The sequence below is a fragment of the Fundulus heteroclitus genome, chromosome 21, assembly GCF_011125445.2.
Source record: "Fundulus heteroclitus isolate FHET01 chromosome 21, MU-UCD_Fhet_4.1, whole genome shotgun sequence".
Taxonomy (NCBI): Eukaryota; Metazoa; Chordata; class Actinopteri; order Cyprinodontiformes; family Fundulidae; genus Fundulus; species Fundulus heteroclitus.
In genome coordinates this window covers 5,584,964-5,597,255 of record NC_046381.1, presented here as the reverse complement: position 1 = coordinate 5,597,255, position 12,292 = coordinate 5,584,964, and the positions used below count along the sequence as shown (strand labels likewise).

Sequence of the window (12,292 nt, the reverse complement as noted above, 5' to 3'; positions counted from 1 at the left end):
TGTAGCTGTAGATTTTTATATATACAAATATTTATCATCTTCCCTCCACTACGCATTTATGCACTGCTATGTGTTGCTCAATGTAACAAAAAACAATCCCCCAAATTCAAATTCAGTAAGTTTCCTTGTACCATTATGTGATAAAGTGTATGCAGGTTTTTGTTTCAGTATATTCATTTTCTGTTCTCATATTTCTGGCCTCTCCTCTTTTTGATGTGACCCTTGGACTCTAATCGTCCTCAGGGAGAACGTCTTCGGCGGTGTCTCAGTCTAACAGGTCGGTCCTGACTGTGAAGCAATGCGCCGCCTTGCCTTAAGAAGCATGGCTGCACATCTGTGGCTGTTTTCTCGCCAGACTGGATAGATGACAGTATGGTAGCGACCGCCACTCCCTTTTTTCTTTTTTTTATTGTGTAGAAATTCATTAGCCGACTGATTTTCGAGAAACTTTTTGTTCTCTCACATTGCACCCGGTTGTTTGCTGTTTTCATGCTGACGTTTGCCTGCGTCGGCTCCCAGCTGCGTGTTTGTTGTGGATCGCATTGCTCTGTGCATTCCTCTGCACTCTTCTGCTCCTGCCTGGGTACTATGTAGACTGCCTTGCTCTGTCATTACTCAGCTCTGAAATATGAGATAAAGTGCCCCAGGAGCACTGAAGCTCTCCAGGAGCTCACCTCATTCTCTGCCTCTCCTGCTGTGTATTTTTTTTTTTTTCTCTAACCAAGCAGACACTTTATTGTTTTTCTTTGCCAGTATCGCATGAACTGCAAAAACAGAACTAAACATAAGTAAAATTTTCTTGATATTGGTGTATTTGTCCTTGATTTCAGCAGGTAAATAAGATTATCTGCCAATTGAAAGAGTAATTTTAACCCTAAAATAGGATAATTAGATATACTGCACTTGAAATAGGTTGATGGAGATGAGTTCTTCCTATTCAAAGTGCAAAAATCTTATTCCATTGGCAGATTATCTTATTTACCTACTCAAATAAAGTACTAATACATTAATTTCAAGAAAATTTTAACTTATTTTAGTTCTATTTTTGCAGTGTGCTCTGCTCTGTCTCATTTGCTTCACTCCCCACGTTGTTTTGCAGGGATGGACGTTGGTTAACTCACCAGCAAAGCTGGTTAGTCAGAGGATTTGGAGTGGCGAATAGGCGACCAGGGGTTGAATGAAACTAGGATGCAATCAAGTGACACATCTGTCCTCTCAACGCCCACAGCAGACCTCGCCTCACATTACCGAAGGCAGCTTAGAGGCGTTTATTCACAACTGCAAAAAGGAACCATGATTAAAAACTGCAGAAATGCACCCGTCTTCTTCTCTCTGCATATCATAGAACATTATTGGGGATTTAACCTGAGTCCTGCAGGTGAAGCTCAGGTTGTTCTCTTTCTGGTTGAATCAGTCTGAGTTTATTTGGTTCACGCTTTGAATTTAAAATCGATCACGCTGCAAAAAGGGAACTAAAAGTAAAATTTTGTTAAAATTTGTATATTTTGCCTTGATTTAAACAGCTAAATTAGACCATTTGCCAAAGAAATGAGAATTTCTACCCCTAAAATAAGATAATTAGACATCCTGCAGTTGAAATAAGATGATGGAGATGAACTGTTCTTATTTGAAGTGCAGAAATCGTATTCCATTGGCAAATAGTCTGATTTACCAGCTCAAATCAATGAAAAATACACTAATTTCAAGAGATGTTTACCTACTTTTACTTCCCCTTTTGCAGTGTACATCACAGAAGGCCAGATATTGTCTTCAAAACGTTGAATAAATGTCTGTCTGTACAACCCATGGTTCATCAGCTTGTAGAAACAACTTTAGTAGGGAGAACTCTGTTTCTCTTTGACTTAATCAGCTTCTCTTCAGTTCATTGAAGTTCACATTGTTGTACCTGACGATCTCTGTTACCGTCTTACCGCCGCGTTTCAACAAGAACATGAGGTCTGGGCCATTGCATTATTAGCCATCTTGGTGTATACTTGCTGCTGTCTTAGGAATCCCCATCATCATCCCTCTGCCACCATGCTTGACAGTTGGTATGAGGTGTTTATGCTGTATTCTGCATTTTTATTGTTTACTTTACCAGATACAGCTTTGCACACCAGAGCTGTGTCCCCATATTTGCTTTTATAGGAGATGCCTTGCAATCTGTCCACACAGCCCATGCTTGTTCAGTCTGTTTCTTGTGCTGTCACAAACCTTTACTGCTGACTGGGGCCTGAAGAGTCTGAGGTGTAGCGCTTGTTTTTTTTTTTTTTGGTTTTGTAATTTCTCTGAGCATTGCTTTATCTAACTTTTGTGTGTTTTGGTGAGCCCTTATTGCTTCAATCCCTTTTAAAACCTTATGCAAGCAGCAATAGTAGGGTGCACTTAAGTAGCCTGTTACTGTTACATTGGATATATTCTACATCTGTAACATGTAAGATCAAAGAAACATGACAGTTTCTCTGTGTTTCACCATCAAGTCACCCACTACATACTTTTAATCCCTTTCCACAAAAACACAATTGTTTCTGCAATACAAAAAGATCTACAAACTCTAATCCGGAATAATAAACATGATCTAATCTGCAGTTTATATGTTAGGTTGTACGTTTTGCTCAGACTGGCATGAGTTGTTCTGGAAATCTCCCTGCGCAGCAGAGAACGGCTTCGTCTTATGCAGGGTAGATATTTCCACGGGGATATTACATTGTTTGGCTGTTTTTTAATCTGTCTTCATCCAGCTGTTGCAGCATCTAGGACATTGCACTCCTCCTGTGGCAGCAGTAGGTGTTGTTTGCATGTCGAGTTGGCGATTACGTGATTTCGACACGATGGCCTTTGGAACCGAGCCCTGAGAAGGAACCCTGTCTCTCCTCTCAACCCGTCTCCGGTGCTCCGGTTCCCACCAAAAGGAGCGCAGCTGATGTTGTCACCTCCTCATCCTGCGGAGGCTTGCTTGAAAAGCAGTTCTGGCATTGGATTGGTTCTGGATTAGTGATGCCATATTGAGTGAATCACTTATTGAATCTGGTTGTGACGTGATTGATTTCTTCTTTTCGTGACCAATTTTTTTTTTTTTCTTTTGCCCCCTAACCACCAACACTAGTAATTTGCTCTTGAGCCTCTGCTGGCACCGCCCACCTCCTGCTACAGCAGCCTGTTATCAAAGCCCAGTGTTGCCCCTCCAGGCAATGCTTTTTGGACTCAGCTTTATGAGCATGGAGCAGAGGCCAGAGTACAAAGAGATCAAACGTCACAGCTCAGTTGGAGCTTGGCTTCTAGCGTCAGCGCCGTTGAAATACAGCACATGTTTTGGATGGGTGCCATTCTATGTGTGTTAATGGACAGAATTGATATGCTTGAAATAACTCGTCATACCACTTTGTTCCTGGTGGATTTTTGGCTTGTATGACTTCTGAAGTTTATTTTTTGTACGCCAACCTACCCTCCTTCAGCTTAACTGTTTCTGAATGCTATCATAAGCTTTCTTGACAATATAAATATTTCTGAAAGTGTTCTTAAAAAATGTTTCTTTTTTTTTAACCCCTGTCTTTTTAAACACATAACAGCTGCTAACCATCAAGCAAGCTAATTGTGTTTTATTATGGTGCTACTAGCATATGTTCCTGTAATATATTTTGATCTTTCACTTACTATTGAGTGTCTTGGACAAGTTTTTAAACATTAAAATATCTCTATGAAAGTTCACATGCACAGTCAGAGAGTAGCACTCAGGGAGGATGAAACTTGAAGTTTTCCTAGGTCAGGTAAGTATGTGGCAAATCAGGTGTTAGCTAGGAAGCTTACTGTTAAAGCATGTTTAATCATAATGCTGTTGACATATTTTTACTGTGTACTAATTTGGCCTTTTACAAAATAATGAAAATTTGTAACAAAAAAGCTTTTTTCTGTGCTATTTTGGCTAGTTAAGCATGTAGCAAATTAGTTGCACAACAGCTAGGCTGCTAACCGTCCAGCAAGATAGTTATCTAGCAAGCTAACCGTCCAGCAAGATAGTTATCTAGCAAGCTAACCGTCCAGCAAGCTAATTATCTAGCAAGCTAATTATCTAGCAAGCTAACCGTCCAGCGAGCTAACTGTCCAGCGAGCTAACTGTCCAGCGAGCTAACTGTCCAGCGAGCTAACTGTCCAGCGAGCTAACTGTTCAGCGAGCTAACTGTTCAGCGAGCTAACTGTCCAGCAAGCTAACCGTCCAGCAAGCTAATTATCTAGCGAGCTAACCGTCCAGCGAGCTAACTGTTCAGCGAGCTAACTGTTCAGCGAGCTAACCGTCCAGCGAGCTAACCGTCCAGCGAGCTAACTGTCCAGCAAGCTAATTTGTATATGTAGGATGCTATAAGCCTACATTGCTGTATAATAATTTCATCTTTAACTAAATGAGCAGCATATCTGATAAAGGTTTTGACATTATAACGCTCTTTTAACTCTGCATTATATTTTATACGAACGAGGACCTCGGGTAGAACGGGACTCTTTATTAGAAGACTGTCGTGGGCCATAGCCACGCCATACAGGGACGAACGATCCTCACAAAACAAAATTCCCTCCAAAAAAACACAAACTGGAAAACAGACCTCAACATGGCAATGTCATAAATGGCAATGTCACTGTAAAATTAACAGCTTTCTACAGAACTGTTGTAGGAACCATATAACTGTAAGAAAGTCACTGTTAACATAACTACAGAGAACACGCTACAGCATAAAAATATGTAAGGTTAAATTAGACACGCAGGTAGTACTGGGCTGCTTCAAGACTGGTTGAAACATTTCTTTATTTTTTTCACTTGTAAAATAAAAATCTCGCAATAAACGTGTTACACAGCTAAACAGCTCACTATTTAAGCATGTTTAATTATGATGCTGCTAGCATACCTTTCCTGTGTGCTAATCTGGTCATCTACTTTTAAAAAAGCATTTTAGCACAAGATATTTGTTACTTTTGTCATTCTTTTTCAGAGGTGCGTATCAAACTTGTCAAATAATGCATATAACAGCGAACTATTCAGCAAGCTAATTTGATGCTGCTAGTATACATTTACTCTGTCAATTTCAATTAATCTCAAAAGATGGTTATCCTATAAAGCATGTTGTTTGATTGAAAGGTTTCTAAATGCCAATTTTTAAATGAATGAGATGTTTGGGTTTTTTTTTCTTGTGGTTTATTGGGAACATGATGCTAAATGCTGAAGGGGCATTCTCATTTTAGCCAAGCAGCTCTAATTTCAAGATACAATACGGCCACCGCACATGCAGAATATCATAAAAGTTAGACATTTATTAGCACAGCTGTTTATGTTCTATTCACCCAGTGTCCCAAATACTACTGTTTAACATCTATTTGTGAATATGTTCCTTTTTAGTGCTTGAAGACATAAGATTTAGAATAAAACATTGTTGGCTTGCATTGCTAATTGCTGTTAGCACTAAAACAAATTGGAAATCTTGCAGTTTTTCTACTTTGAGCTGAAACATGCTTGGCTCTGGTTTGACTTAGTTCCCAGTTCTGACTTGCCGGCTTTTGTTTTAGACTGATAAATATCTCGTGAGCTATTTTTTTTAAAATCATGATGTAGCTATTAACATACAGCTACTGCTTTTAAATTTGACCATCTACTAAGTAATCGAAAGATTGTTTAAGCATGAAGACCATATTGCTTAGCTTTATTTCTGTGTGTTTGACTTTTTATTACAACCACAGAATCACTGAATGTCAATTTGACCTTGCAATGGATTTTAAAGAAAAATAAATATTGGGCTGGGCCTCTAGGCAGAAAATGATTCCAAACATTTAATCTCAAGAATACTTCAGTTATTGGATTGGATTTGTTAGCTGTGATCAAAGGTTCAGTTGGGCCTTTGCAAGATGTTTCATCTGAATTTCTTTAAAAGGAGAGTGGCATGTGTGAAATGAGAGCCTTAGAGACAGCCGCATGGCTTGTCTGAACTGTTGACCTCATGCGGCAGCAAAACCAAAATACCAGCTGCAAGAATATATTAGAATTATAATGATGATAATTATTATAGGATTAAACTAATTTATCTAGGTCTCTGTGTATTAATCGGTTTGTCTCGTTTTTGTCACAGGCCCAAGACAAGAGGAAAGCACTGGAGGAGACCAAAGCCTACACCACCCAGTCCCTGGCCAGCGTGGCCTACCAGATCAATGCCTTAGCCAACAATGTCCTGCAGCTGCTGGACATCCAGGCCTCGCAGCTGCGCCGCATGGAGTCCTCCATCAACCACATCTCTCAGGTCAGAAAGCTCACTGCAGACCAAACAGCTGTGAAAAACCGTGCCCCACCGTTTATTCTTTACCCACTTTTTCAGGCAGACGTTGCTGTTTTTAAATAACAGCGTGTGGCCGTCTGAATGAGGCACGGTTCCTCTTACTGGTGTATCACTCTTATTCAAGCTCTGTCTGGATGTGCATATAGCTCAGGGGAAATGGTGGCCTGTTTTTCCTTTTTTCTAGTGCCTTTTTTTAACCTGCGACTCTAAAACATTTTAATTTACAATAATCAGGCATTTAATGTATTGTTTTTTGCTGTAGTAGCTGTAGATTTACAGTCTCTTAAAGATCTTAACTGTAGTGCATTCACCAAATCTTCAGCACTCTCCAGAATCCAAACATCTAAAACAACTCGTTAAGTAGTAGGGATTTTGGTGGGAGGAATTGGTTTTTTTTCCCCTTATAGCTTCAGCTGAGATTGTAAGGAATTAATTCCAGGTGCATTTGAAGTTTAATTTTCAACTCAATTCAGTTTTATTTGTACAGTGCCGATTCACAACACACGTCAACTCAAGGCACTTTACAACGTCAAACTCGATTAAATCATCCAGACAGATTGGTCAGAAAGTTTCCTCTCTAAGGAAACCCAGCAGATTGCGTCGAGATAAGCAGCATTCACTCCTCCTCGACGAGCGTAGAGCTACTGGGCGTCATGCATGATCAGTATGAGCATGCATGAAGCAACAGTGGAGAGGAAAACTTTAACATGAAGGCAAAACCAGGCTCAGTGTGAACGCTCATCTGCCTCGACCGACTGGAGGTTAGAGAAGACAGAGCAGAGACACAAAAGCACAGAAGCACACATTGACCCAGTAATCTGTTTTATATTATATAGCAATGGCGGATGATCTGTCTCCCCTGGATGATAACAAAGCTAACAGAACGCCAGACCAGGTGTACCTACTATGAAGAGAAAAAAGACGGAGAACATAAGGTTAAAAATTGAAGTAACAACTAACCATGCAAATTGGAGAACAGTAGGAGAACTCAACAGAGTGAGCAAAATAGACAATGATGTCCTCCAGCAGCCTAAGCCTATAGCACCATAACTATAGAGATAACTCAGGGTAACCTAAGCCACTCTAACTAGAAGCTTTGTCAAAAAGAATGGAGAATTGCAAGTAGCAGATATTACAAGCAGATCAGAAAGGACATATTTATTGCTCCCCAAGTTTCAAGGCAGTTTCCTATCAGATTCCCATTTAGCAGAAAGCGAGGTCACCATAATGCCATTTCCTGCATCAGTTTCCATGTCAACTACTTAATCAACATTGGGAAAAGATATATGACAGTTTAAACATGGTACCTTAGCACAGCAAAGAAACCCAAACAGAGAATTCCCAGCCTAGTTTACAGTGTTGCATTTCTCTCTCCTGGCCAATATGAATGGGAAATTGCATTGCTCCTTTGCCATTTTTAAACCCATTCTTCCATCATTCATAGCTCTTGTAAAATGTTAATAGATGTGTTTCCATTAATGTTTTAAATGCACATTTTGAAGTATCGCATTAGAAAATGTTGATGTTGAAAATAATCGCTTGACGTGGTTTTGTTGGCTTTTCCGAATAGAGCTAACGGGCAAAGCGAGAGATGAAAACACATTTGCCGAAGAAGTTCTGACATAGCGAACATCGGCCTCACATGATCGGCTGTTTTCCGCTGGCGCCATTTTCCCGTATATTCCCATAACTCGCATTGAATTGCATTTCTTCCTCTACGTCTTCGGACAGCAACATCGCCAATACTAGTTGACATGACAGAACAATTACAACTTTCCGGAATAGCAACACATTCCTGAAAACCTCTCTCCATTTTTCTCAGATGTGTGGTTCATGCTAGTTTGGGACCTCTACTTCCTGTTTATTCCAGTCATGTGTAAGTACTCTTTGCATAGCCTGGGTACTTTACTCCAAATCATTAGCTGGAAACATGCCTAATTTGCATGTTATTTTAGTTTTTTTTGCGATATTTTAAAGATTTGCTCAAAATTTGCACGACGAGCGTATGGAAACACAGCTAGTGACCAACTAGTATATCTTTTAGACAGCTGAATGTTGTCTTACGTTTGCTTTTTCTTTGTATTAAGTCTAGGCATTCAAAAACTATAGAAGCTACAGTGAAAGCACACATTCTTTCTTCACATCGTTTCATTCTCTTGTTTGTTTCTGGATGAGCATGAGCAGAGTTCTCCATTTCTTCAAAGCACATCTTTGCTTGAATGACTGCGGCCAGGCTGTGAGCTTCGCAGGATGCGAGCCATTATTATGTTTCCCTTTGCTGCTCTTGGAAATGGAATTAGCAGAAGGCCTGAAGGCCAGTGTTGCCTTCTGTGTAATGGGTAGTTGAGAGGGAAGCTCTGCTGCTGTTGTAGTTCTAACAGTGCTCACAGCTATCAGGATTTTATCATTGTTTTGAACAATGTACATTGCGGTACAATGACATGACCTTGCCTCTGTTCAATAATTAATGGAAGCTCACAGCAAGGCTAAAAACGCTATTTTAAATGCCGTTCTTATATCATTAAGGTTAGTCTCAGCAAGTTAAAGAACCAACCTCATAGTTCTTGTCTTTGCACTAAAAATTACTTTATGACCCCCTGAAATATCATAGAAACTTCTCTTTAATTTGAACAATCTCAGAATTTTACTAGATGATATGAAAATAATTACATGTGCTTTTACATATTTAATGCTTGATATTATCTGGCTGTAGGGTTGTCACAATACTAAAATTTGAAACTCGATATTGATACCCAGGAAAATATTCAATATTCAATACAATTTTCAATACTACAGGGAGTAAAAAAAAAAAAAAAAAAGACAAACAATTAAAGCTAGGGGCGGTGATTTTTCCTGAAGTTTCCCCAAGTCTATTTTTGAATAACTGCGCATGCGCAAGACCGGGTTACTTTGCTTCTTCAGGGGGATCGCCTCTTAAAAATCTCCCAAATCCGCTCATCTTATTCCTTTCTACTGAGGCCTTCCTCTTGTTCTCATAAACATGAACGCGGTTCGCTTGTTGTGACTCTCAGCCATGTTCAAAGTCTTCTTCGAGTGCAGCAGAGCTACAATGAACAGCTAACCTAAACAACTATAGCTTTAAAGGCCAAAAAAGTGTTTTTCTTAACTTTAAAAATTCACCTTTTTCAATCTCAACATGGAACATGCTTTCTCAACAGAATCACAGATGCTAGTTAAATAAGTTTGCAAATGAATGCTAAATAAATAACCCAAATATAACACAAGCCTAGCAGCATGCTAACTGCAGCTAATCACACAACATTAATGTGGACTACCGGTCGTGATAACATCAGTAATACGTTCAATGTATGAAATTAAATTAGCAACTGGAAGATCTTTGGGTTTTATTTCTTCCTTTTATTTAGTATCGATACCATGCTAAATTAGTATTGTATCTGGATACAGCGTTTGAGTATCGATACTTTTTTAGAGTATTGATATTCTTTATATCCCTATCTGCCTGTAGCGTCAACACCCAAATGTCTGTGCGGAGATGTGGTCTTCACAGGCTCCTCTGTGACGGCATCTCCATGATCGGAGAACAGCCTTTGTTGTGTTTTCCTGAACAGCCATTTGTTAGTGGTTCTTGTTGTATTGGGTTCAGATTAGATGATATTGTAATGGGAAAAGCTTGGGTAGACAGTCATGGAGCATCCCCTGTAATGAAAGGTGCCAGTTAATGCCACACCTGGTGCCTCTCTGGATATCTTGTGACAGAGTCAGGAATCCCATCTATCCTATTGTCTAAAGGTTGGATCTGTCCATCCATCCATTTATGTGTGGTTTTGTTCATCCAACCATTTGTCAACTTTCATCATCTCAACATCCATCCGTCACGTTGTCCGTGCATATAATAACTTTTTTATCCTAGGGCTGGACGAAACGGGCAAAACTTATATGACGATATATTTCTTGATTTCAACCGATGCAATAGTTACGATATTGATATACACAAAATAAAAGCCTCTAAAAGACTGCCAAGAACGTCCACAACAGCATTGCAAAAAGAGAACTAAAAATAAGTAAAGTTTTCCTGAAATGAATGTATTTGCCCTTGATTTGAGCAGGTAAATAAGACTATTTGCCAATGGAATGAGTATTTTGACCCCTAAAATAAGATAATTAGATATATTGCACTTGAAATAAGATGATGGAGATAAATTGTTCCTATTTTAAGTGCAAAGATCTTATTCCATTGGCAAATAGTCCTATTTACCTGCTCAAATCAAGGAAAAATACTTTAATGTCTTATTTTTAGGTATATTTTTGCAGTGAGATGCCTGTACAAACTTGTGACAATTATTTTGCCACGTGTATAAAACTGCTTCAATATGGCATTTTAGAAATATTTACTTTTAAAAAATAAAACACATTAAGCTACAGAAAACCCGGAACGTCAGTCAGTGACAAATGCTGTAATCATAGATTGTAATGAATATTGAAATATCGGAAGAGTCATCATTATTGAATAAAGGTATATTGTGCACTGCAAAAATGTTCTTAAAATTAGTGTATTTCTCCATGATTTGAGCGGGTAAATAAGATCATTTGCCAATTGAATACGATTTTTGCACTTAAAATAGGAACAACACATCTCCATCTTATTTCAAGTGCACAATGTCTAATTATCTTATTTTAGGGGTCAAAATACTCATTCGATTGGCAAATATTCTTATTTACCTACTCCAATCAAGGACAAATACACTAACTTTAAGAACATTTTACTTATTTTTAGATCCGTTTTTGCAGTGTGACATATGTTATTATATTATAGTCCACCCCTAATGTAGCCGTTCTCCAATGATTTATTCATTAGCTTATTGTTCATCCATGCGTCTACCTATCCCTCTCTTTTGTCAACGATCTGTTCATCCATTCGCACGTCAATCCAATATGTTCATTACTGCCCAATTTTAGCATCTTTTCTGTTGCGTCTGTCCCATTTTTCCCTCTTCAGTAAATCCAGAAATGAGGAAAAAGAAGTTGTTTGTCATGGTAATTGTCCAAAGTAAGACAGACATAGCGTGACGGATGGATTCCGATTTAAAAGGCAACACGTCGGGTCAGTCTTCAACTTTAATTTCCACATGACTTCAGCATCCCACAAAATGACGTCATTTATAAACCCACCCGCACACCCACAGAGACGCAGAGTAACTGTGCAGGGCACGGTTGCATACCCCTGCAGATGCATCAGCTGCTGCATGCGTGCTCCATGGCGTTAGTTTTGTTGTCACCTTCCTGTCAGTCGTTGCCCCCTCAGGGGTCTCTGCAGCTACGAGGCAGGAAGTGCTGGGAGCTGAACAGAGCAGCCAGCAGGGGCTTCCACCTTGGGCTGTGTGTGAAGTGGCTGCTAAAACGCCGGGAACAGGGAGCTCTTTGTAATGTCCCTGTAATGCCCCAGATAGAGAGGGAAGACGGGACGTTGGGGGTGTCTGTGGTGGTGGGGTTTCAACAGTGGTTGCTTCCCTCCACCCCTCCATTTCCTGCAGCTCATTTTGCTCTGCCGAAGTAAACATGCCGTCATACGTGACGAGTTGTCAACCTGTTGCTGATAAAATTCTGAGATGCAAAGGAGCATCGGAGCAAACCCCTTTGCACTGCAAAAAGGAAACTAAAAGTAGGTAAAATCCTCTTGAAATTAGTGTATTTTTCATTGATTTGAGCTGGTAAGTCAAACTACTTGCCAATGGAATAAGATTTTTGCACTTGAAATAAGATGATGGAGATAAATTGTTCTCATTTTAAGTGCAGGATGTCTAATTATCTTATTTTAGGGGTAGAAATTCTCATTCCATTGCAAATAGTGTTATTTAGCTGCTGAAATCAAGGAAAAATATTCATATTTTAAGAAAATTATACTTACTTTTAGTTCCCTTTTTGCAGTGCATGGGATTCGGGCCTGTTTTCGTGTTTGTCAAGTATTCAATTTTCATGTTTTTTTTAAAAACCACCAATGA

General features: G+C 39.3%; 1 protein-coding gene across 12 annotated transcripts in view; it reads left to right on the top strand.

Moving 5' to 3' along the window:
• The window catches only part of abi1a (abl-interactor 1a), an 80,767-nt gene that overhangs the window by 14,744 nt on the left and 53,731 nt on the right, over positions 1–12,292 (top strand). For all 12 annotated transcript variants that reach the window (XM_036125580.1, XM_036125578.1, XM_036125581.1 and 9 more), the window contains exon 2: positions 6,108–6,275. In XM_036125580.1, the coding sequence (XP_035981473.1) occupies positions 6,108–6,275 (168 nt within the window). The remainder of the gene's footprint in view (positions 1–6,107; positions 6,276–12,292) is intronic.